At 42.9% G+C, this 26,047-nt stretch overlaps 2 protein-coding genes across 7 annotated transcripts in view; both read left to right on the forward strand.

Moving 5' to 3' along the window:
• The window catches only part of LOC110500328 (calcium/calmodulin-dependent protein kinase type 1D), a 57,664-nt gene extending 54,484 nt beyond the window's left edge, over window positions 1-3,180 (forward strand). The window contains exons 9-11 of the mRNA XM_036959770.1: window positions 255-342; window positions 735-900; window positions 1,075-3,180. Of these exons, the coding sequence (XP_036815665.1) occupies window positions 255-342; window positions 735-900; window positions 1,075-1,241 (421 nt within the window). The 3' untranslated portion in view covers window positions 1,242-3,180. The remainder of the gene's footprint in view (window positions 1-254; window positions 343-734; window positions 901-1,074) is intronic.
• Window positions 3,181-21,078: 17,898 nt separating this feature from the next.
• LOC110500336 (cyclin-dependent kinase 17) overlaps window positions 21,079-26,047 on the forward strand; it is a 65,951-nt gene continuing 60,982 nt past the window's right edge. For 2 of the 6 annotated variants that reach the window (XM_036959818.1, XM_036959829.1), the window contains exon 1: window positions 21,079-21,560. The gene's annotated coding sequence lies outside the window, so the exon portion shown is untranslated. The remainder of the gene's footprint in view (window positions 21,561-26,047) is intronic. The other 4 variants (XM_036959786.1, XM_036959799.1, XM_036959794.1 and 1 more) reach the window with 2 other exon arrangements.

Consider the following 26,047-nt stretch of genomic DNA (forward strand, 5'->3'; position numbering starts at 1 on the left):
ACAGGTGTGTTGTGACAGGTGTGTTGTGACAGGTGTGTTGTAACAGGTGTATTGTGACAGGTGTGTTGTGACAGGTGTGTTGTAACAGGTGTGTTGTGACAGGTGTGTTGTAACAGGTGTGTATTATAGAATTTGAGACATCCAGTAGCTCAGAGCTGGTGCTTGATAGATATCCAGGCCAGGAACTGACCACTAACTGTGTCAAAAGAAAACATTCATCTACTTGTCCTTTATGGTGTGTCTTTGTATCTCAGGATTGCTGGGGACACGGCTCTCTGCAAGAACATCCATGAATCAGTCAGTCGGCAGATGAGGAAAAACTTTGCCAAGAGCAAATGGAGGGTAGGTTCTATTCGTACAATGATTGGTTTTTGTGTATGTTTACTGTATTTGTCAACCTCCTCTATTTGCATATGCCAACCCTCTCTCTCTCTCTCTCCCTCCCTGCCTCCCCTCCCTGCCTCCTCTCTCTTTTCCCTCCCTGCCTCCTCTCCCTCCCTTCCCCCTCTCCCTCCCTTCCCCCTCTCCCTCCCTGCCTCCTCTCCCTCCCTGCCTCCTCTCCCTCCCTGCCTCCTCTCCCTCCCTTCCCCCCCTCCCTCCCTGCCTCCTCTCCCTCCTCTCTCTCTCTCCCTTCCTGCCTCCTCTCCCTCCCTTCCCCCTCTCCACCCCTGCCTCCTCTCCCTCCCTGCCTCCTCTCCCTCCCTGCCTCCTCTATCTCGCCGTCTCCTCCACAGCAAGCGTTTAACGCCACAGCAGTGATCCGTCATATGAGGCGTCTCCAGTTAGGCAGTAGTCTGGGCGGCAGCTTTGGAAGCAGTATGAGTGTGGACCAACCAGGACAGAATTCTATGCCAGCCAAGAGCATGTCTGTAGACTGTGCCTCCCTCTCACGCAAAGACGGTTAGTGAGTGACTCCTTTACTTTATGATGTGGGGAGCAGGCCGTGTCCAGTTGGCTCTGTTGGGTTCTATTAAAGGATTTTTGTTCCGTCATTGTCCGTCACCGTTTCCACTAATACTTCAGTGATTGTGCTCGTCTAGTCATTGAGGTTATCGTCTCTGCTTCTCCCCTCAGGTCCTCTACAACCTCTGTCCACTCTGCCTCCTCTGCCATCCTCCCCTGCGGCCTGTAGCGCCCCCGTTAGCATCGGAGTGGAACCACATGTAGAACCAGAGGCAGTGGTGGAGGTGCCCCGGCCACGCCCCTCCACGGTCACCACCATCCACACGGGGACTAAATGACATCAGGTTCCACGCGAGGTCAGCTGGGAGACCACAGAGCTTTGAGTCGGGATTCCATGATTACAATTCCGCCCCTCAGAATTCCACAATTCGTCTCTCTTAGTCTGCCCACCCCGCCCATTCTCAGCTGCTGGGATTGAGAACTTGAGGAGCTGTTCAAGGCTCCATTTACCATGGATCAGCACTCACAGCAGTCCCAGTGCAGCACTCTGATGTCCGTACCCTCCACAGGAGGTGTATTCAGTGATGTGAAATAGAGAACTGACAGGATTTCCTATTCTATCTAATGTATCTGTTCTACACCGTACGTTTCTATCTGAACACTCTGCCTGCTAACGGGCCACAGGGCTAGTAGAGGACCACTGACTGTCTCGCTCTGTCCTCCTGACCAGAGGGTGGCCAGCGGGGTCAGTCTCCCAGTGCTTGAATCGGGTCGGTACGGAGTAATTTCAACCTCAAATGTTCACCTCCTTATTGAATATTCACTCTAAACATTGTATAATATCAGCCAGTAGTTTAGAAAGTAGTGCTCCCCCCCCCTCCCCCCTCCTTAAGGCGCATTTGTTTTTGTTTTTGTTTTGAGGAAATTAGCTGTTGTTTTGAAGTAACGTCGTTGTTGTCCTATTATCGCAGTTTCACCGCTATGGATCGCAGCTTTAAGATCCTATTCCATTTCTTTCAAATATGGTACTGTAAATATGGTACTGTAAATATGGTACTGTAAATATGGTACTGTAAAATGAAAATGACCACCTGAAATCTTTGTCATAGCACTGCCATGTTGTAAGACTATCCACCGAGAGACAAAAAGAAGACCTGTTTGTATGGTGGTAAAAGGAGGCCACACTATGGGAACTCACCAGGTTTTCATTATTAGTCTTAATTATTGAGACTGCTGTAACTCGGAGACTGTGAGACTGCTGTAACTCGGAGACTGTGAGACTGCTGTAACTCGGGAGACTGTAGGACTGCTGTAACTCTGTGAGACTGAGTGTTGGGCACAGAACCCCCTCTATGCCTTGTGTTTAACATCGCATATGGAAACCATTGAGTGGAGTTAGCGTTTCACGCAACTGAAACAGAGCATTCAAGGCTAAAATAGTAATTCCATATTATTCTCAATCATATTTCTAATTGTTTTAAAAGCTTGAATGTTTCTCTGCAGTTGTTGTTACGGTTGAGTACTTCACTGTTTCATTGTTACCAACTGTAGGAAAGAGCTGTTGTATATTTGCTTTGCGTTTTCTGGATATAGAATGTCAGTGGAAAAAATATCTATCTGCAGAGTCATGCACCCACACACATCTGTGAATGAAGTGCTTTAGTAGTGTGAGATGATGAAATCCGTTTTGATATTACTGTAGTGACGGTTCTCATTTGATTGTACACTTTTCCTACTGGAAAGGTATGTAATTGTCTTATATTTAATGACATTTGTAAGAACAGCACGTGTGTCACTAGACTTTTATGTTGAAATATATACATGGAAACAGATGTTATGTTAATAAGATAAAGGTGTAGTCGTTGCTTGGTGGTTTAGTATTGTATTTTTAACGGATCGATTGCGATGTAACCGTGAAGCCATGCTTAGCATCAGGATACAACGTAGGAACACAACGTTGTGACCAGTTCTCAGGGAAATTCTTTGAGGAACGTTTGAGGACATGAAACCCCAGTTATGTTGATGATGATGATGAAGAGGATACATGTATTGACTAAAGCACACGTTGCATATTATTACGTGCCCTCAGGACAGTTGGGCCCATAATTCATAGCCTCGTGAGGGCAGTTTGATATATCCCATAGTTGGGGGTTTGTTTTAGATTTGTATAATACAAGGCTAAGAATGAAAGAAGGCATATAACTATAACCACTGTACTGTAGTTTTATTTAAACACTGAAAATGACAAACTACGAAATAAAGATTGAAGTAATTTGATAATCATTGTTCCGTTGCAGAAAGTCTGTAGCATGTAGTGTACTTTAGTTAGCTGTTCTCCCCCTCCACAGGCGTTGACTGTTCCCAGAACTGTGGTGCTGTTCTCTTCTCTCTCTCTCTGTCTCTCTGTCTCTCTCAATTCAATTCAATTCAAGGGCTTTATTGGCATGGGAAACATGTGTTAACATTGCCAAAGCAAGTGAGGTAGATAATATATAAAGTGAATATATAAAGTGAAACAAACAATAAAAATTAACAGTAAACATTACACATACAGAAGTTTCAAAACAATAAAGACATTACAAATGTCATATTATATATATATATATATACAGTGTTTTAACAATGTTCTAATGGTAAAGGACACAAGATAAAATAAATAAGCATAAATATGGGTTGTATTTAAAATGGTGTGTGTTCTTCACTGGTTGCCCTTTTCTCGTGGCAACAGGTCACAAATCTTGCTGCTGTGATGGCACACTGTGGAATTTCACCCAGTAGATATGGGAGTTTTTCAAAATTGGATTTGTTTTCGAATTCTTTGTGGATCTGTGTAGTCTGAGGGAAATATGTCTCTCTAATATGGTCATACATTGGGCAGGAGGTTAGGAAGTGCAGCTCTCTCTCTCTCTCTCTCTGTCTCTCTCTGTCTCTCTCTCTGTCTCTCTCTCTTTCTGTCTCTCTCTCTCTGTCTCTCTCTCTGTCTCTCTCTCTCTGTCTCCCTCTGTCTCTCTCCCTCTCTCTCTCTCTGTCTCTCTCTGTCTCCCTCTGTCTCTCTCCCTCTCTCTCTCTCTCTCTCTCTTTCTGTCTCTCTCTCTGTCTCCCTCTCTCCCTCTCTCTGTCTCTCTCTCTCTCTCTCTCTCTTCTCGCTTTGCTACTCTCTCCCAAAGTTGATGGTTTTAAGTTTTCACACAACAGGGAGAAGGAGAATATGTTGTGCGAACGTTTTAACTGTCACTAAAGAACACATGAGTATAGATATGTATGTTCGTAAGAAAGTAGGTCCTCTCCTTCCTGTGTAAATATAAATCTCATGAACCAGATTTGCTTGGAAAAGAATGTTTATGATTGATTTTCTACGTTGTTTGTTTACTTATTTGGATCTCCATTAGCTTTTGCAGAAGCAGCAGCTACTCATCCTGGGGGTTCACACAAAGTACATGACTAGTAACAAAATACTGATACACTGACAGACAAGGACAGACACACACACATTATAAAAACAATGATATACAAACAATACAACAACAGAAATGATGTGTGTTAGTGTGTCTGCGTGTGTTTGTGTCCCCTCACAGTCACCACCGTTCCATGAGATGTTGGTTTTGGACTTGTTAACTGTGAAGAGACCCCTGGTGGTATCCCTTGTGTGGTATGAATGGGTGTCTGAGCTGAATGGTACTATATTATTTTATGAGAACTAGAAGAGAAGCAGTTCATCTCTTGTCAACCCTCAACCAGGAAAGACTGGCCTGCATGTTGTTGATGTTAGTTCTCTGGGTGTGCATTTAAGGGCAAGGCGTGCTGCTCTGTTTTGAGCCAACTGCAGCTTTGCTAGGTCTTTCTTTTAGCTTCACTTGACCGTATTACCGGACAGTAATCAACATGGGACAAGACAAGAGTACAGTCGATTACTGTGTAAAGAAAATGCACATCTTTGATGCACAAAATGAACATGTTTTTAAAACAGCCATACTCCTCCCCATCTTCACATCAACTTTGTCAGTATGACTTGACCATGATAATGGACCATCCAATGTTACACCTAGGGGTTCATCTTCCTCAACTGGCTCAATGGTCACACCATTATGATACTGACTGGAACTCATTAATATTAACTCATAATAATATCATATTATTATTATATACTGTATATGTTTATATATCATATTATATATCATATTATTATATATGATATCATTATTATATACTGTATATTATATATCATATATAATATCATATCATATTATTATATACTGTATATGTTTATATATCATATTATATGTCATATATACTGTATTTATATAGCAGGACCATGCCCCAGGACTACCTGACATGATGACTCCTTGCTGTCCCCAGTCCACCTGACCGTGCTGCTGCTCCAGTTTCAACTGTTCTGCCTGTGATTATTATTATTTGACCATGCTGGTCATTTATGAACATTTGAACATCTTGGCCATGTTCTGTTATAATCTCCACCCGGCACATCCAGAAGAGGACTGGCCACCCCACATAGCCTGGTTCCTCTCTAGGTTTCTTCCTAGGTTTTGGCCTTTCTAGGGAGTTTTTCCTAGCCACCGTGCTTCTACACCTGCATTGCTTGCTGTTTGGGGTTTTAGGCTGGGTTTCTGTACAGCAATTTGAGATATCAGCTGATGTACGAAATAAATTTGATTTGATTTGATATATATCATATACTATGTTTTTCTATATCATTATTATATATATATATATATCATATACATTATATATATATATTTTATATATATATATATTATTATATATTATCAAATTATATATTATATATCATATTATATACATCATATATTGTATATTATTATATATCATATTATATACATCATATTATTATATATGATATATATCATTATATATCATTATATATCATATATATCATATTATTATATATCATAGATATCATATCATTATATCATATTATATACTGTATATTTATTTATACTGTATATTATATTTATTTGCCACATGCGTCGAATACAACAAGTGTAGACTTTACCGTGAAATGCTTACTTACAAGCCCTTAACCAACAGTGCAGTTCAAGAAAAATAAAATATTTACCAAGTAGGCCAAAATTAATAATACAAAGTAACACAATAAGAATAACAATAACGAGGCTCTATACAGGGGGCACTGGTACGCAGGGGTACAGGCTAGTTGAGGTAATCTGTACATGTAGGTGGGGGCGAAGTGACTATGCATAGGTAACAAACAAACAGCGAGTAGCAGCAGTGTACTTGCAAAAGGGGGGGGGGGGGGGGGGGGGTTCAATGTAAATTGTCCGGGGGCGATTTTTATGAATTGTTCAGCAGTCTAGGGGGGAGGGAAACGAGACACGGAACACATCTCATGCAAATCATAACAGTGAAAAGGAACAGTGAGAACTAATAACAACAGACAACCTAAATCTACCGTCAAACACTGGGGTTTCTTGTCAAAACAGAACGGTGAATATCAAGACAAAACCCTAAGCTAGTCTAGCCTGCTTCATGAACAGCTAGCTAACTAACCAATAAAATGCAGTGGGTGGTCCGCCCAGTTCTAACTAGGGTACTTAGACAAAGTTTTCCTACGGGTAATGTAGGCCCAAGGGCGACTTGGCTAGGTATCCCTTTTTCACACCAACAAACAAACAAATAGTCATACACCATAACAATACATACCCACATAATAACGGACAAATGTGACATGTAGGCGCAAAAACAAAAGAGAGATAGCTCCAGAGACAACTGATTGGGTTTCTTTTAACCCAAGGGAAAAGGGATGTGATTGGGTAAGGGAAAATGAGCAGGCGTGTCTTCAGATTGGCTACTGATTGGTGACTGATGACTGCCACCTGTGACTCGGGCAGAAAGAGAGAAAACAAATACACACAGGATACCTGTATCCTGTATATTATTATATATCACATTATTATTCTGTTTCTCATGGTATCCTTTCTTATTCTATTCTGCCTCCAGCACCTGCCTCTGTTCATCTATAAGAGAGGATACAAAGAAAAAGGAAGAAGATGAAATTGTCTCACTTGCGGTCAAACTGCACCAACAACATTAGGGATTTGTATTTATTAAGGATCCCCATTAGTAACAGGGGTAGATGCTGTTGAGGAGCCTTTTGGTCCTAGACTTGGCGCTCCTGTACCGCTTGCCGTGCGGTAGCAGAGAAAACAGTTTGTAACTTGGGTGACTGGAGTCTCTGACAATTTTCTGGGCTTTCCTATGACACTGGCTATTATGTAGGTCCTGGATGGCAGGAAGCTTGGCCCCAGTGATTTACTGGGCTGCTCATACTACCCTCTGTATCGCCTTACGGTCAGATGTCGAGCAGCTGCCATACCAGGCAGTGATGCAACTGGTCAGGATGCTCTCGATGGTTCAGCTGTAAAACCTTTTGAGTGGGTCTAGGGTGTCCGGGAGGATGCTGTTGATGTGAGCCATGACCAGCCTTTCAAAGCACTTCATGGCTACCGACGTGAGTGCCACGGGGCGGTAATCATTTAGGCAGGTTACCTTTGTTCCTTGGGAACAGGGACTATGGTGGTCTGCTTGAAACATGTAGGTATTACAGACTCAGGGACAGGTTGAAAATGTCAGTGAAGACACTTGATAGTTGGTCCGCTCATGCTCTGAGTACACGTCCAGGTAATCCGTCTGGCCCAGTGGCTTTGTGAATGTTGACCTGTTTAAAGGTTTTGTTCACTTTGGCTACCGAGAGCGTTATCACACAGTCATCCAGAACAGCTGGTGCTCTCGTGCATGCTTCAGTGTTGCTTGCCTCGAAGCGAGAATAATAAGGCATTTAGCTCATCTGGTGGGCTCGCGTCACTGGGCAGCTGGCGTCTGGGTTTCCCTTTGTAGTCCGTAATAGTTTTCACGCCCTGCCACATTCAACGAGCGTCTGTATTGATGCTTTGCTTGTTTTATATTTCGTCTGAGGGCATAGCGGGATTTCTTATAAGCGTCCGGATTAGTCTCCCACTCCTTGAAAGCGTCAGTCTTAGCCTTTAGCTCGATGCGGATGTTTCCTGTAATCCATGGCTTCTGGTTGGGGTATGTACAGTGAGGGAAAAAAGTTTTTGATCCCCTGCTGATTTTGTATGTTTGCCCACTGACAAAGAAATGATCAGTCTATAATTTCAATGGTAGGTTTATTTGAACAGTGAGAGACAGAATAACAACAACAAAAATACAGAAAAACGCATGTCAAAAATGTTATAAATTGATTTGCATTTTAATGAGGGAAATAAGTATTTGACCCCTCTGCAAAACATGACTTAGTACTTGGTGGCAAATCCCTTGTTGGCAATCACAGAGGTCAGATGTTTCTTGTAGTTGGCCACCAGGTTTGCACACATCTCAGGAGGGATTTTTTCCCACTCCTCTTTGCAGATCTTCTCTATTCGAGGCTGACGTTTGGCAACTCGAACCTTCAACTCCCTCCACAGATTTTCTATGGGAATAAGGTCTGGAGACTGGCTAGGCCACTCCAGGACCTTAATGTGCTTCTTTTTGAGCCACTCCTTTGTTGCCTTGGCCGTGTGTTTTGGGTCATTGTCATGCTGGAATACCCATCCACGACCCATTTTCAATGCCCTGGCTGATAGGAGGTTCTCATCCAAGATTTGACGGTACATGGCCCCGTCCATCGTCCCTTTGATGCGGTGGAATTGTCCTGCCCCCTTAGCAGAAAAACACCCCCAAAGCATAATGTTTCCACCTCCATGTTTGAGGGTGGGGATGGTGTTCTTGGGGTCATAGGCAGCATTCCTCCTCCTCCAAACAAGGCGAGTTGAGTTGATGCCAAAGAGCTCCATTTTGGTGTCATCTGACCACAACACTTTCACCCAGTTGTCCTCTGAATCATTCAGATGTTCATTGGCAAACTTCAGATGGGCCTGTATATGTGCTTTCTTGAGCAGGGGGACCTTGCGGGCGCTGCAGGATTTCAGTCCTTCACAGCGTAGTGTGTTACCAATTGTTTTCTTGGTGACTATGGTCCCAGCTGCCTTGAGATCATTGATAAGATCCTCCCGTGTAGTTCTGGGCTGATTCCTCACCGTTGTCATGATTATTGCAACTCCACGAGGTGAGATCTTGCATGGCGCCCCAGGCCGAGGGAGATTGACAGTTCTTTTCTCACTAAGCAGCTTGGCGATGGTCTTGTAGCCCATTCCAGCCTTGTGTAGGTCTACAAACTTGTCCCTGACATCCTTGGAGAGCTCTTTGGTCTTGGCCATGGTGGAGTTTGGAATCTGATTGATTGATTGCTTCTGTGGACAGGTGTCTTTTATACAGGTAACAAACTGAGATTAGGAGCACTCCCTTTAAGAGTGTGCTTGAGAGGGGGTCAAATACTTATTTCCCTCATTAAAATGCAAATAAATTTATAACATTTTTGACATGCGTTTTCTGGATTTTCTTTTGTTGTTATTCTGTCTCTCACTGAATGCAGGATATTAAAGTAATGACCCTGTGTGACTAAAATTGAAAAGATGACAGCTAACAACATCAATAAATGGTTATGTCGATCATCAGGATAGGGCACTGTATGCATGTAACATCTTTTCACAGGGAAAGGATAATGTGACACACAGACGAAGACATTCCTCTGTTTGTTTGCTCGTTTTTCTTCTCACCGCAGGAGACCTGAGTGGAATTCTCCTTAATCCCATTTGACCCCGTGTAAAGTAATTCTATTTATATGCTTGACACACCCACTTCCGTCTGGCATAACCTTAACACCTACAACCCCAAAGTCAAACAGGTTCATCCATTTGAATTCAGGTGAAAGCCACATTGATGTTGATTCTCTACTGTCCAGAGGCTTAAACCCTACCTGCAACAGAGCCCAACCTCACTGTTGCCACTGGCCATTCAGAAACACACACACACACAATTTTCTCCATGTCTCATATGACTTACAGTGAGACTGTGGTTTAGTAGTGTCAACATGTGGCTGCCAAAGTGGCTTTAAAAAAAGTAAACATCAATTTTTCTCTCTCTGTCCATCCATTTTCTCTCTGACACCCTCCCTCCACTGTATCTGAGTGTTGGCACATTCCACACTCACCTCCTAACCGCTCTCTCTCTCTCTCTCTCTCTCTCTCTCTCTCTCTCTCTCTCTCTCTCTCTCTCTCTCCCCCCCCCCCCCCCCTCTCTCTCTCTCTCTCTCTCTCTCTCTCCCTCCCCCTCTCTCTCTCTCTCTCTCTCTCTCTCTCTCTCCCTCCCCCCCCTCTCTCTCTCTCTCTCTCTCTCTCTCTCTCTCCATATCTAGCCTGAATACTTACACTCCATCTCACTCTCCCTTTCTCTATTTCTCTCTTTTCAAAATTGTTCTTCTCTATTTCTCGCTAACACCTCAATTTACATGTACTGTATCTGCGGTTTCGCGTAACTCACTTCCCAAGTCATTACATTTCTCTAGCTAAACTCTCACTTGGCTGTCGACTGAGTAGTTAAATAGAACAATCAAAAATCTCACTTATGGGAATTTTCACAAGGTCTCCACTTGTGTCCTGAATACATAACACGTGTATTTTACACAGAAGTGAAACACAAGTGGAGAGAAAAAACTTCAGAGTTTTAGCTTACTGAGTAGGAGGAACCAAAGGGTTAGGGGTAGGCTCCATGCTACCCTGTGATTCCTGCAACAGCCTCTATGCTACCCTGTCGTTCCTGCAACAGCCTCTATGCTACCCTGTGATTCCTGCAACAGCCTCTATGCTACCCTGTCGTTCCTGCAACAGCCTCCATGCTACCCTGTGATTCCTGCAACAGCCTCTATTCTACCCTGTGATTCCTGCAACAGCCTCTATGCTACCCTGTGGTTCCTGCAACAGCCTCTATGCTACCCTGTGGTTCCTGCAACAGCCTCTATGCTACCCTGTGGTTCCTGCAACAGCCTCTATGCTACCCTGTGATTCCTGCAAAAGCCTCTATGCTACCCTGTGGTTCCTGCAACAGCCTCTATGCTACCCTGTGGTTCCTGCAACAGCCTCTATGCTACCCTGTGGTTCCTGCAACAGCCTCTATGCTACCCTGTGGTTCCTGCAACAGCCTCTATGCTACCCTGTGGTTCCTGCAACAGCCTCTATGCTACCCTGTGATTCCTGCAACAGCCTCTATGCTACCCTGTGATTCCTGCAACAGCCTCTATGCTACCCTGTGATTCCTGCAACAGCCTCTATGCTCTCCTGTCGTTCCTGCAACAGCCTCTATGCTACCCTGTGATTCCTGCAACAGCCTCTATGCTCTCCTGTCGTTCCTGCAACAGCCTCTATGCTACCCTGTGATTCCTGCAACAGCCTCTATGCTACCCTGTGATTCCTGCAACAGCCTCTATGCTACCCTGTGATTCCTGCAACAGCATCCATGCTACCCTGTGATTCATGCAACAGCCTCTATGCTACCCTGTGATTCCCACAACAGCCTCTATGCTACCCTGTGATTCCTGCAACAGCCTCTATGCTACCCTGTGATTCCCACAACAGCCTCTATGCTACCCTGTGGTTCCTGCAACAGCCTCTATGCTACCCTGTGGTTCCTGCAACAGTCTCTATGCTACCCTGTGATTCCTGCAACAGCCTCTATGCTCTCCTGTCGTTCCTGAAACAGCCTCTATGCTACCCTGTGACTCCTGCAACAGCCTCTATGCTCTCCTGTCGTTCCTGCAACAGCCTCTATGCTACCCTGTGATTCCTGCAACAGCCTCTATGCTACCCTGTGATTCCTGCAACAGCCTCTATGCTACCCTATGATTCCTGCAACAGCCTCCATGCTACCCTGTGATTCCTGCAACAGCCTCTATGCTACCCTGTGATTCCTGCAACAGCCTCTATGCTACCCTGTGGTTCCTGCAACAGTCTCTATGCTACCCTGTGATTCCTGCAACAGCCTCTATGCTACCCTGTCGTTCCTGCAACAGCCTCTATGCTACCCTGTGATTCCTGCAACAGCCTCTATGCTACCCTGTGATTCCTGCAACAGCCTCTATGCTACCCTGTGATTCCTGCAACAGTCTCTATGCTACCCTGTGTTCCTGCAACAGCCTCTATGCTACCCTGTGGTTCCTGCAACAGCCTCCATGCTACCCTGTGTTCCTGCAACAGCCTCTATGCTACCCTGTGATTCCTGCAACAGCCTCTATGCTACCCTGTGATTCCTGCAACAGCCTCTATGCTACCCTGTGTTCCTGCAACAGCCTCTATGCTACCCTGTGGTTCCTGCAACAGCCTCCATGCTCTCCTGTGGTTCCTGCAACAGCCTCTATGCTCTCCTGTCGTTCCTGCAACAGCCTCCATGCTCTCTTGTGATTCCTGCAACAGCCTCCATGCTCTCTTGTGGTTCCTGCAACAGCCTCCAATAGGCTACTGTAAGTGGAACGCTGTTCAGCCGGTGTGAGGTGGTCTGGCCGTCTAGAACCCCTGAGGCTTCCTGCCAGTTGCCAGAAGGTCCTTCCCAGAGTCAAAACAGTATGCTCCGTCCAGCCATAACAGTATCCAGTCTGTATTCACTCAATGTCATAACATTACCTATTTAGCTGAATCATTACAAATATAGGTACAACACTGGGATGTTAGCCAGAGCAGCAATATAAACTCTGGCACGGTGCAATAGTACCTCTGCATTGCATTCAGCTAACTTTAAAAACATTGATCTACTCTTGTGGACGAAACCACCAATTTACACATCTACCAGCAAGCCCATTTATAAACACATGCATTGATTCATCTAGGCATTACCACAGACCCACATCACACCATCCCGGTTCACCACAGACCATCTGTCAACTCCAACCACAAAAACACACGAGCAACACAAGATCTTAAAAGAGATTAAAACAAACACCGTCGATCTCGTCCTGAGACTTTGTAGCTTTTCTGCTGCGGCGTCTGAAGAAGTTTGCAGAGTCGACTTCTGGCAAGAAGAGCCTCCTGAGAAGAGAAGACCTGAGCAGAGAAGATTACTTTAAGTTGTGTTGAGGTGGTGTACTACAGAAGGCTGTGAGTTGTGTTGAGGTGGTGTACTACAGAAGGCTGTGAGTTGTGTTGAGGTGGTGTACTACAGAAGGCTGTGAGTTTGTGTTGAGGTGGTGTACTACAGAAGGCTGTGAGTTTGTGTTGAGGTGGTGTACTACAGAAGGCTGTGAGTTTGGTCGGGGACTCGGGATAAGACAGAGGACAACATTTCCATTCTGTTGCAATCGCATGAGAGGAGGAAATATATGATATATTGTAGCTAGCACAAGATGAAGAGTTCAGTAAGGTCTGGAGAGGTGAGTGAGAGAGAGGGAAGAGGAGGAGAGAGCAAAAGAGTGAGAGAGGGGGGGGCAGAGAGAGGGAAGGGGAGGAGAGAGCGAAAGAGTGAGAGAGAGAGAGAGAGAGGGGGGCAGAGAGAGGGAAGAGGAGGAGAGAGCAAAAGAGTGAGAGAGAGAGAGAGGGGGCAGAGAGAGGGAAGAGGAGGAGAGAGCGAAAGAGTGAGAGAGAGAGGGGGGGCAGAGAGAGGGAAGAGGATGAGAGACATTTCCTCAATGAAAACAATGTACTGAGCAAATGTCAAATTGGCTTTTTACCAAATGATTGTACGACAGACCGCATATTAACCCTGCACACCCTAATTGACAAACAAACAAACCAAAACAAAGGCAAAGTCTTCTCATGCTTTGTTGATTTAAAAAAAGCCTTCGACTCAATTTGGCATGAGGATTTGCTATACAAATTGATGGAAAGTGGTGTTGGGAGAAAAAAATACAACATTATAAAATCCATGTACACAAACAAGTATGTGGTTAATATTGGGGAAAAAAACACACGTTTCTTTCCACAGGGCTGTGGGGTGAGACAGGGATGCAGCTTAAACCCCACCCTCTTCAACATATATATCAACAAATTGGTGAGGGCACTAGAACAGTCGGCAGCACCCAGCCCCAACTTACTAGAATCTGAGGTCAAATGTCTACTGTTTGCTGATGATCTGGTGCTTCTGTCACCAACCAAGGAGGGCCTACAGCAGCACCTAGATATTCTGCACAGATTCTGCCAGACCTGGGCCCTGACAGTAAATCTCAGTAAGACCAAAATAATGGTGTTCCAAAAAAGGTCCAGTCGCCAGGACCCGAAATACAAATTCCATCTAGCCCTAGAGCACACAAAAAATATACCTACCTTTGCCTAAACATCAGCGCCACAGGTAACTTCCACAAAGCTGGGAACGATCTGAGAGACAAGGCAAGACGGTCCTTCTATGCCATCAAAAGGAACATAAAATTCGACATAACAATTAGGATCTGGCTAAAAATACTTGAATCAGTTATAGAACCCATTGCCCTTTATGGTTGTGAGGTCTGGGGTCCACTCACCAACCAAGAATTCACAAAATGGGACAAACGCCAAATTGAGACTCTGCATGCAGAATCCTGCAAAAATATCCTCTGTGTACAACGTAAAATAAATAATGCATGCAGAACAGAATTAGCCCGATACACGCTAATGATCAAAATCTAGCAAAGAGACGTTAAATTCTACAACCACCTAAAAGGAAGCAATTCCCAAATCTTCCATAACAAAGCCATCATCTACAGAGAGACGAACCTGAAAGAGAGTCCCCTAAGCAAGCTGGTCCTGGGGCTCTGTTCACAAGCACAAACAGAGCCCCAGGACAGCAACACAATTAGACCCAACCAAATAATGAGAAAACAAAAAGATAATTACTTGACACATTGGAAAGAATTCACAAAAAAACAGAGCAAACTAGAATGCTGATTGGCCCTAAACAGAGAGTACACAGTGGCAGAATACCTGACCACTGTGACTGACTAAAACTTGAGGAAGGTTTTGACTATGTACCGACTCAGTGAGCATAGCCTTGCTATTGAGAAAGGCCGCCGTAGGCAGACCTAGCTCTCAAGAGAAGACAGGCTATGTGCACGCTGCCCACAAAAGGAGGTGGAAACTGAACAGCACTTCCTAACCTCCTGCAAAATGTATGACCATAGTAGCGGCACGTAGCGGCCCTCAAATTACACAGACCCACAAAGAATTAGAAAACAAACCCAATTTTGATAAACTCACATACAGTGTGGCATAAAAGTATTTAGTCAGCCACCAATTGTGCAAGTTCTCCCACTTAAAAAGATTAGAGAGGCCTGTAATTTTCATCATAGGTACACTTCACCTATGACAGACAAAATTAGGGAAGAATTCCAGAAAAATCACATTGTAGGATTTTTTATGAATTTATTTGCAAATTATGGTGGAAAATAAGTATTTGGTCAATAACAAAAGTCTATCTCAATACTTTGTTATATACCCTTTGTTGGCAATGATAGAGGTCAAACGTTTTCTGTAAGTCTTCACAAGGTTTTCACACACTGTTGCTGGTATTTTGGCCCATTCCTCCATGCAGATCTCCTCTAGAGCGGTGATGTTTTGGGGCTGTTGCTGGGCAACACGGACTTTAAACTCCGTCCAAAGATTTTCTATGGGGTTGAGATCTGGAGACTGGCTAGGCTGGCTAGGCCACTCCAGGACCTTGAAATGCTTCTTACGAAGCCACTCCTTCGTTGCCCGGGTGGTGTGTTTGGGATCATTGTCATGCTGAAAGACCCAGCCACGTTTCATCTTCAATGCCCTTGCTGATGGAAGGAGGTTTTACACTCAAAATCTCACGATACATGTCCCCATTCATTCTTTCCTTTACACGGATCAGTCGTCCTGGTCCCTTTGCAGAAAAACAGCCCCAAAGCATGATGTTTCCACCCCAATGCTTCACAGTAGGTATGGTGTTCTTTGGATGCAACTCAGCATTCTTTGTCCTCCAAATGCGACGAGTTGAGTTTTTACCAAAAAGTTATATTTTGGTTTCATCTGACATTCTCCCAATCTTCTTCTGGATCATCCAAATGCTCTCTAGCAAACTCCAGACGGGCCTGGACATGTACTGGCTTAAGCAGGGGGACACGTCTGGCACTGCAGGATTTGAGTCCCTGGCGGCGTAGTGTGTTACTGATGGTAGGCTTTGTTACTTTGGTTCCAGCTCTCTGCAGGTCATTCACTAGGTCCCCCTAGTGAATGGTGAACCGTGTGGTTCTGGAATTTTTGCTCACCGTTCTTGTGATCATTTTGACCCCACGGAGTGAGATCTTGCGTGGAGCCCCAGATCAAGGGAGATTATCAGTGGTCTTGTATGTCTTCCATTTCCTAATAATTGCTCCCACAGTTGATTTCTTCAAACCAAACTGCTTACCTATTGCAGATTCAGTCTTCCCAGCCTGGTGCAGGTCTACAATTTTGTTTCTGGTGTCATTTGACAGCTCTTTGGTCTTGGCCATAGTGGAGTTTAGAGTGTGACTGTTTGAGGTTGTGGACAGGTGTCTTTTATACTAATAACAAGTTCAGACAGGTGCCATTAATACAGGTAACGAGTGGAGGACAGAGGAGCCTCTTAAAGAACAAGTTACAGGTCTGTGAGAGCCAGAAATCTTGCTTTTTTGTAGGTGACCAAATACTTATTTTCCACCATAATTTGCAAATAAATTCATTAAAAATCCTACAATGTGATTTTCTGGATTTTTTTTCTCATTTTGTCTGTCATAGTTGAAGTGTACCTATGATGAAAATTACAGGCCTCATATTTTTAAGTGGGAGAACTTGCACAATTGGTGGCTGACTAAATACTTTTTTGCCCCACTGTATCTGCTGGATGAAATACCACAGTGTGCCATCACAGCAGCAAGATTTGGGACCTGTTGCCACAAGAAAAGGGCAACCAGTGAAGAACAAAAAACCATTGTAAATACAACCAATATTTATGTTTATTTATTTTCCCTTTTTGTACTTCAACCATTTGCACATCGTTACAACGCTGTATATATACATAATATGACATTGTCTTTATTATTTTGGTGTGTAATGTTTACTGTAATTGTTTTATTGTTCATTTCACTTTTGTATATTATCTACTTCACTTGCTTTGGCAATGTAAACATATGCCATATGCCATGCCAATAAATTCCCTTGAATTGAATTGAGAGAGGGGGGGGGGGCAAAGAGAGAGAAGAGGAGGAAAGAGAGAGAGAGGGAGAGCTAGAGAGAGAGAGAGAGAGGGGGGCAGAGAGAGAGAGAGAGCGAGAGAGGGGGGCAGAGAGAGAGAGAGAGAGAGAGATAAGCTGGAATTTTGTAGGCTTTGACCATTGGTCAGCCGAGTCCATTAGTGAGGATTTGAGAAACGTCTTTGTGGAAACCATAGAAACAGTGCAGCAAAAACGACAACAACGTTTCACTCTTACACACATAAGCCACACGATTTCAGTTTAAACAGTTTGATCTGAGAACTCTAAAAAAAAGTATGTACCTACCTAGTATTTACATAGCAGCATCATAGCAATAAGGTTATAAAATAGTAATAAACTAAGCAGATGACACCTGGACTGACACCATTTTTTAAAAATTTACCAGGTAAATTGACCGAGAACACATTCTCATTTACAGCAACGACCTGGGGAATAGTTACAGGGGAGAGGAATGAGCCAATTGTAAACTGGGGATTATTAGGTGACCGTGATGGTTTGAGGGCCAGATTGGGAATTTAGCCAAGACACCCGGGGTTAACACCCCTACTCTTACGATAAGTGCCATGGGATCTTTAATGACCTCAGAGAGTCAGGACACCCGTTTAACATCCCATCCGAAAGACTGCACCCTACACAGGGCAGTGTCCTGGGGCATTGGGATATTTTTTTAGACCAGAGAAAATAGTGCCTCCTACTGGCCCTCCAACACCACTTCCAGTAGCATCTGGTCTCCCATCCAGGGACTGACCAGGACCAACCCTGCTTAGCTTCAGAAGCAAGCCAGCAGTGGTATGCAGGGTGGTATGCTGCTATGGTAATGTTCAGATTTGACCTCTCATTCTCTTGTAGGACAGGCTTGTGAGCACGAGGAGATTTGGACATTTACAAGAGGAGGGAAGGACTCTTGACAGATGCTCAATGTAATTATTTATCTTCACACAATGCCGATAACATCTTAGAGGTAGAGCTGTATGTCTTTTGACAAATGTGTTATTTTTGTCATCATAACTGCCATGTGTAGAAACTTGTCGCTGGACACAGAACTTCAGTTCCAAGATTCAGCGGTACACCAGAGAGTTACCGACATGTATATATGACATCTGTATGTTTAATGTTTACACATATCTGACATGGAAGCAATGGATGACTTGCAACTACTACAACACTGTCTGCAAGTTCAATTCCTGGAAAGCAATGACAGAACTGATTTTGAGAGCACAGACTTGCCTGTGTTGCCTCCCGCAAATCTCTCCGTCCAGACAGAACCGAACACACACACACACACGCACACACACACACACACACACACACACACACACACACACACACACACACACACACACACACACACACACACACACACACACACACACACACACACACACACACACACACACACACACACACACACACCACCAGATGGAACTGAGCTGGGCCCCTTCAACAAGGCTGCCCTCTCTGCTCGGTAGAAACTCTGACAGGAAAGTATGTAGGCTTCTGTTTGCTGAGTATTTCCCCACCTGAATAGCTGGCCCCCGACCCAGAACGGACTGAATGTGGACATTGTCAAGAGAGAGAAGTAGACTAGGCTATCCAGGGTGGAGGTACTGGACGGATTGTTGATCAGGCGGCCAAAGTAGGTTGGTGTGTGTGTGTGTGTGTGTGTGTGTGTGTGTGTGTGTGTGTGTGTGTGTGTGTGTGTGTGTGTGTGTGTGTGTGTGTGTGTGTGTGTGTGTGTGTGTGTGCGTGCGTGCGTGTGTGCGTGTGTCTCCTGTGGTGAGAATGAACAGCAGCATAGTGGTGAGGAGATTCATACTTACATCAACATGGAAAATTAAAAACAACCCTCTCCATCTCACACACAGATGGACTGCTATTTTCTTACAACATCAGTGTTATTTTTATCAAGGAAAGGCCCAATAGTGTGATTATATTTTTTTCAAAAAAGCAACCAATAGATATTGTCCCGTATAAATAAATATTGTCTCAAGAAATTCCTAAAATATATGTTTGCAGAGTACATTCCAAATTCATTGTTCAATAGAGAGGAAAAATCTTCTGTAAAAAAAAACCCAGTGGGGATTATGTGACACAGATTCATACAGTATCTAAATTTGATTTCAATGGGGTCCATATGGAACCAACCTACACCAGAGGCCACTGTGGGGCGACATTACACTGGCTGTCCTGCAGTGTTGTGTGCGAGACCACCTAAAGCGAGACCGATTCAGGACCAAGATCGGTGCTAATCGAGTCAATCAAGTCAAGATCAAGACCAAAAGGAGGAGGGTGAGGAGGGGGGGGGGGACCGAGTCAAGACAGAGACCAGAAAAATGCAAGTCCAATTCAAGACCATGATTGTAATTATGTCAAATCGCCAACCTTAATAACAGTTAAAAATGTCCAGTATTTTGGGTTCATATTTCAGAATTTTTTACAATTCTTTAAACGTTCAGATTGGTGAAGAAATGCATGCTGAGGGAAAATAGAGAGCCATTCTAAAAATAACTAGTAAGAGCAACTTTCAAACAACTTTCAAACTTTCAAACACCACTGTTCCGTACCAGCGACTTCAAATAAAATCTAATCACATTTTATTGGTCACATACACATATTTATCAGATGTTATTTCTGGTGTAGCGAAATGCTTGTGTTCCTAGCTCCAACAGTAGAGTAATAACCAAAAATAGACAACAGTACACACGTATCTAACAAGTAAAATAATGGAATCAAGAAATATAGAAATATTAGGACGAGCAATGTCGGAGTCTGGAGTATATGTACACTACCAGTCAAAAGTTTGGACACAACTACTCATTCAAGGGTTTTTCTTTATTTGTACTATTTTCTACATTGTAGAATTATAGTGAAGACATCAAAACTATGAAATAATACATATGGAGTCATAAAGTAACCAGAAAAGTGTTAAACAAATCAAAATATATAATATAGACTCTTCAAAGTGAAGGAAATGCAACCAACAAGTGCTCAGCATATGTGGGAATTTCTTCAAGACTGTTGGAAAAGCATTCCAGGTGAAGCTGGTTGAGAGAATGCCAAGAGTGTGCAAAGCTGTCCTCAAAACCAAGGGTGGCTACTTTGAAGAATCTCAAATATAAAATATATTTTGATTTCACATTTTTTTGGTTACTACATGAAGAGTCCATATGTGTTATTTCATAGTTTTGATGTCTTCACTATTATTCTACAACGTAGAAAATAGTACAACTAAAGAAAAACCCTTGGATGAGTAGGTGTGTCCTGACTTTGATTGGTACTATATATATATATATATATAGGGTTCGAGGCCTGCTCCCTGCCTGTTTCATTACTATATATATATATATATATATAGTAATGAAACAGGCAGGGAGCAGGCCTCGAACCCTAGCCCGAGGTCCAGCGTGCTATCGACTGTGCGCCAAAAGCATGCTCAAACGGCGGGTCGATATCCGCCCAGGGTCGTTACACTATATATGTAAATATGTGATGGGATGTATAGACAATATGCATATGGTAATGGTTTGAATAAGTAGTATATCAGAAGAATATTATATGTACAGGAATAGTTCAATAGGACAGGCCTTGACAAGAATACAGTATATACATATGAAATGGGTAAAACAGATTTAAAGACATTCTGATGAGCGCAACAAAGTTTGAGGATATTTTATCAATGAAAGAAGAAATCAGCAATCTTACCAGTAAATTAGCAAGCCCAGGTTTCAATAGGCGATAAGAAATGAATGTGTCATGAAAGAAGCGTGGATATTTGACCTGGTATAGCGGTTTTATGCGCTGACTGAATGGGAGCTGATAATCAGGCTCAGAGGTTTTTTTTTAATGAGCTGGTCTCGGAAATAAATTACGAGTCCTCACTTTCCAAGATCGAGTCAATATCGAGTAAAAATGTATCCGACACCAAGACAATACTCTCAATGGGGTCTCAAGACCGGACAGTACAACACTGCTGTCCTGTCCGGTGTGTATGGTAGCCGGTAGCAATCACAGCGAAGGGTGGCGCTATTTCACCTAGTGACCGTGGTCTGAAAATGTTTTTTTGATGACACTGCGATGGTAGTAGTTAGTAAGCAGCAGTAATGCTGTGTTCAACTACTTGTGGGAACTTGGAAACTCGGAAATGTCCGACTTGCTAACTGGTTATAGTTATACACGTGCCGTGTTGAACGACTCATCAAGTCGGACATTTCTTAGGTCATAGTTCCGACTAGCATTTTAACGCGGCCTAAGTAGGCAGGCACCCCTCACGAGCGATCTATTGTGATCATCGGTTCGCACAGCTGGTCTGTTCTCCTACCGAAAAGGGAACGGAACACTCGCTACGGCTTCTTTTCCACCAGGTTCTAACTTCGAATCCTCAATAGTCATGCTGGAAGCGACACCTTCGCAGATTTAGGCGACATTATTGGAGATAATAAACTAGCACACGCAGACAACAAAGTATTCCTCTTTTTACGGCGTGTGGAAAGACTGCATCCGGACTGAAAAGAAACTCCGGGGACGGGGACACTGGTCGGAACAACGCACATCGTTTCTGGTGAGCGCTATAGTTACATTTTCTTATGGGTCCTTTGCAATATTGCAACAAATGTTAGCCTACTGTACAAGTGGCTTGGTGATAACCGCTTGAGGTGGCTACATTCATACAACAACAACGACAAGACACATTCTACCCTGCATTGTCACAAAATGGGGTAGCAATGTTTTCTTCACTGCTGTGTGTTTGTCAATGCCTTTCAGTTTGTTATTGTGGGGGACAGGCTGTTTTCTATTGGAGTTATCCTAGGCTTTGGGATGTAAACTGGATACCCTCTCCACTGAGAATGATTACACGTTTAAAAGGCACGCCGCTACTATCATGTTTTATGTGGGATAGATAAGTGTGCACTATTTGTTGCTGAATTCGCAGAAATATGTTCTTGTTTGATAAGGAAAGGTACAATTATTTCCCAAAACGGGGTTTAAGAGGAACCAAAATAAAATATTAATTTGAAACATATTTGGCAAAAAAACACATTATCCCTGTTAGTTTAGAATGTAGGCTTATGTGGGCGTGTATTGGGTAAATCAATTTAAATTCAAACACTTTTTTGACAGCATCCCTTTTGATATAAACAACATTCCATACGTTTGCCCATGGAAGAAGTCGTCAGAAAGTTACATTTTTGGACCTGAATGCCGAAACATTCAAGAGATAACGCTGCTCGAAGTTGTCTCATTCTGCATCCCCCCCCCCCAAACCATGAGACATCCAAGTCTTCATCACTGTAAAATATACACTGTTGTTTGATATCATTTATAAGCTTACAAACGATTTGATCTATTTTAATATTTATTGAAAATGTAAAAGAAAAAAATGTTTTGGGTAATTTTTAAACAATGTCAAATATTTTAAAAAAAATGCGTAAGCCACTTTTTCTCATATTATTATAACAATTCATTTAATTTGTAAAGCGCTTCTCACACCCAAGCCTCCCCCCCGCCCCCCTCAAAAAACCCGATCCAAAACACACAACATAGACCACTAACAAAGCTACATAATGGTGTCGTCAGATCCGAGGGACAAGAGAACAGAATTAGCAGAGGTCCTTGAAAGCTTTTCTTAAGCTGTACCTTAAAGGAGGACAGAGATTCTGCATTATATTGTTGCTTACACCCTATTTCACATCATCTGAGGTTTTTGTGTTGTGCCTGTCATCGGTTGAGACACAACATGCTCTTGAATACAGGATGGGTTGTTATTTCAGTCATAGAAATATAATGAATAGAATGGACCTATCCCTTCAGACCACTGCAATTTAGCTGGTACACCTTTTAAATTGAATTGAAATGTTAACTTGTAATTACTACCATAAACATGATCGCTGGTCCACCCACTGTTGAATGCCAACTTAAATGGTCACGTCTGGGCAGGGTAGCCTAGTGGTTAGAGCATTGGGCTAGTAACCGGAAGGTTGCAAGTTCAAATCCCCGAGCTGACAAGGTACAAATCTGTCGTTCTGCCCCTGAACAGGCAGTTAACCCACTGTTCCTAGGCCGTCATTGAAAATAAGAATTTGTTCTTAACTGACTTGCCTGGTTAAATAAAGGTGTAAAAAAAAAAAATCTATATTTCCATGATTACAATAGGTTTCCTATGGATGATTGACAGTATCATTTAAAAACAACAGATATTCCCATTCAAGTCAATATTCTCTGAAGTGTGGACCTCCAACCATCTTTATACCATTTGAATGTTGACATTAATATTTGATTACCATTTTATTGCATGCTGTCTCAACCGAGGGCAGCACAACACAAACCGTAGACGATGGCAAATAGGATCTAAGCTACATCTGTAAATATATTTTAAAAAATCGGAGTTTACACGTTTTTAGATAATTAGCGTTAAATGTCAATTATTTTATAATAAAAAAATAATAATCTGAAACCCTGTTTGTAAACTTTTTAAAACGATATCAATCTAAACCATTTGTCTTTCCCGGTGTTGAAGATGTGCAGGGCTCTACACAGTGCGACCATTTTACTCTCCTACGTGCATAAATAGTTTTATGTGCGACCTGGAAGTTAAATTTAGGACCCACCAGTACACCCAGAAAAATGAAGGATTATAGCTTCAATACCTCAAATATTTTTCATTTGTGCGCCTACATTTTTCAACTTAGGCACACCTGTGCTCCTTGTAATTTAAAAAAAAATGTTTTAACGTTTCAGTGTGAAGCTATGACATGGATGGTCTTATGGTATAGTGGGGTATGCAAAAAATGGGGCAATTTTGAGCACCTGTAATCTCTTGAATGTGTTGGCGTTCAGGTCCAAGAAGTCACTTTCTGAGCACTTCTACAATGGGCTTTATATGTATGTAAGGTTTCATTGAAATCAAAAGGGCTGCTGTCAAAAAGTGACTGAATTCAAAATGGATTGACCGTGTTATTGTGAAGTGATGATACCCAACATTGATTTACTGACCCGCATTTGAAATCTCTCGTGCTTTATGTGTTTCATGTGGACCCCTAGGAAGAGGCGCTGCTGCATGTGCAGTAGTTAATGGGGATCCTGATAATCTAAACCTGTTTGTTTTTCCCCAAAAATATTTCTAGAACAAAATCATTTTTGAATGAAATCCTTTTAAAATTAAATCCTTAGTGTATATATGCCAATCATCTCGCAAAAGGCTTTAGTCTACTTTTATGTAAAAACCTACATTCTGTACATTATATTTAACTCAATTAATAGAGAATGGATTGCATCCAACATCCCAGAGAAATATTAGTGATTATCTACACTTTTTTTTTTGTTTGAATTTGTGTCGTGTGGAGATCAAATGTTATTTGTCACATGCGCCAAATACAACGGGTGTAGACCTTACAGTGAAATGCTGACTTATACAAGCCCTTAACCAACAACGCAGTTCTAGAAATGGAGTTAAACTTTATTTAGTAAATATTTTCTTAAAAAATCTAATCAAAGTAACACAATACATTTACATAACAATAACGAGGCATACAGGGGGTACTGAGTCAATGTGCGGGGGTACAGGTTAGTCGAGGTAATTTGTAAAGTGACTATGCATAGATAATAAACAGCGAGTAGCAGCAGCATAAAAACAAGGGGGGGGGGGGGGGTGTCAATGTAAATAGTCTGGGTGGCCATTTGATTAATTGTTCAGCAGTCTTATGGCTTGGGGGTAGAAGCTGTTAAGGAGCCTTTTGGTCTGAGACTTGGCGCTTCGGTATAGCAGAGAGAACAGTCTGACTTGGCTGACTGGAGTCTTTGACACTTTTCTGGGCCTAGTATAGAGGTCCTGGGTGACAGGAGGCTTGGGCCCCAGTGATGTATTAAGCCATACGCACTACCCTCTGTAGTGCTGTACCGTCGGATGCCGAGCAGTTGCCATACCAGGCGGTGATGCAACCAGTCAGGATGCTCTCGATGGTGCAGCTGTAGAACTTTTTGAGGATCTGGTGACCTATGCTAAATCTTTTCAGTCTCCTGGGGAAGAGAAGGTGGTGTTGTGCCCTCTTCACAACTTTCTTGGTGTGTTTGGATATGAAGGCGGGGACAATACTAAACTCAGCAAAAAATGAAACGTCCCTTTTTCAGAACCCTGTCTTTAAAAGATAATCTGTAAAAATCCAAAATAACTTCACAGATCTTCATTGTAAAGGGTTTAAACACTGTTTCCCATGCTTGTTCAATGAACTATAAACAATTAATGAACATGCACCTGTGGAACGGTCGTTAAGACACTAACAGCTTACAGACGATAGGCAATTAAGGTCACAGTTATGAAAACTTAGGACACTAAAGAGGCCTTTCTACTGACTCTGAAATACACCAAAAGAAAGCTGCCCAGGGTCCCTGCTCATCTGCGTGAATATGCCTTAGCCATGCTGCAAGGAGGCATGAGGACTGCAGATGTGGCCAGGGCAATATATTGAAATGTCCGTACTGTGAGACGCCTTAGACAGCGCTACAGGGAGACAGGATGGACAGCTGATCATTTTCGCAGTGGCAGACCACGTGTAACACCTGTACAGGATCGGTACATCCGAACATCACACCTGTGGGACAGGTACAGGAAGGCAACAACAACTGCCCGAGTTACACCAGGAACGCAAATCAAATCAAATCAAATTTTATTTGTCACATACACATGGTTAGCAGATGTTAATGCGAGTGTAGCGAAATGCTTGTGCTTCTAGTTCCAACAATGCAGTAATAACAAGTAATCTAACTAACAATTCCAAAACTATACTGTCTTGTACACAGTGTAAGGGGATAAAGAATATGTACATAAGGATATATGAATGAGTGATGGTACAGAGCAGCATAGGCAAGATACAGTAGATGGTATCGAGTACAGTATGTACAAATGAGATGAGTATGTAAACAAAGTGGCATAGTATAAAGTGGCTAGTGATACATGTATTACATAAGGATACCGTCGATGATATAGAGTACAGTATATACGTATGCATATGAGATGAATAATGTAGGGTAAGTAACATTTATATAAGGTAG

This window comes from Oncorhynchus mykiss, chromosome 2 (genome assembly GCF_013265735.2).
Source record: "Oncorhynchus mykiss isolate Arlee chromosome 2, USDA_OmykA_1.1, whole genome shotgun sequence".
Classification (NCBI taxonomy): domain Eukaryota; kingdom Metazoa; phylum Chordata; class Actinopteri; order Salmoniformes; family Salmonidae; genus Oncorhynchus; species Oncorhynchus mykiss.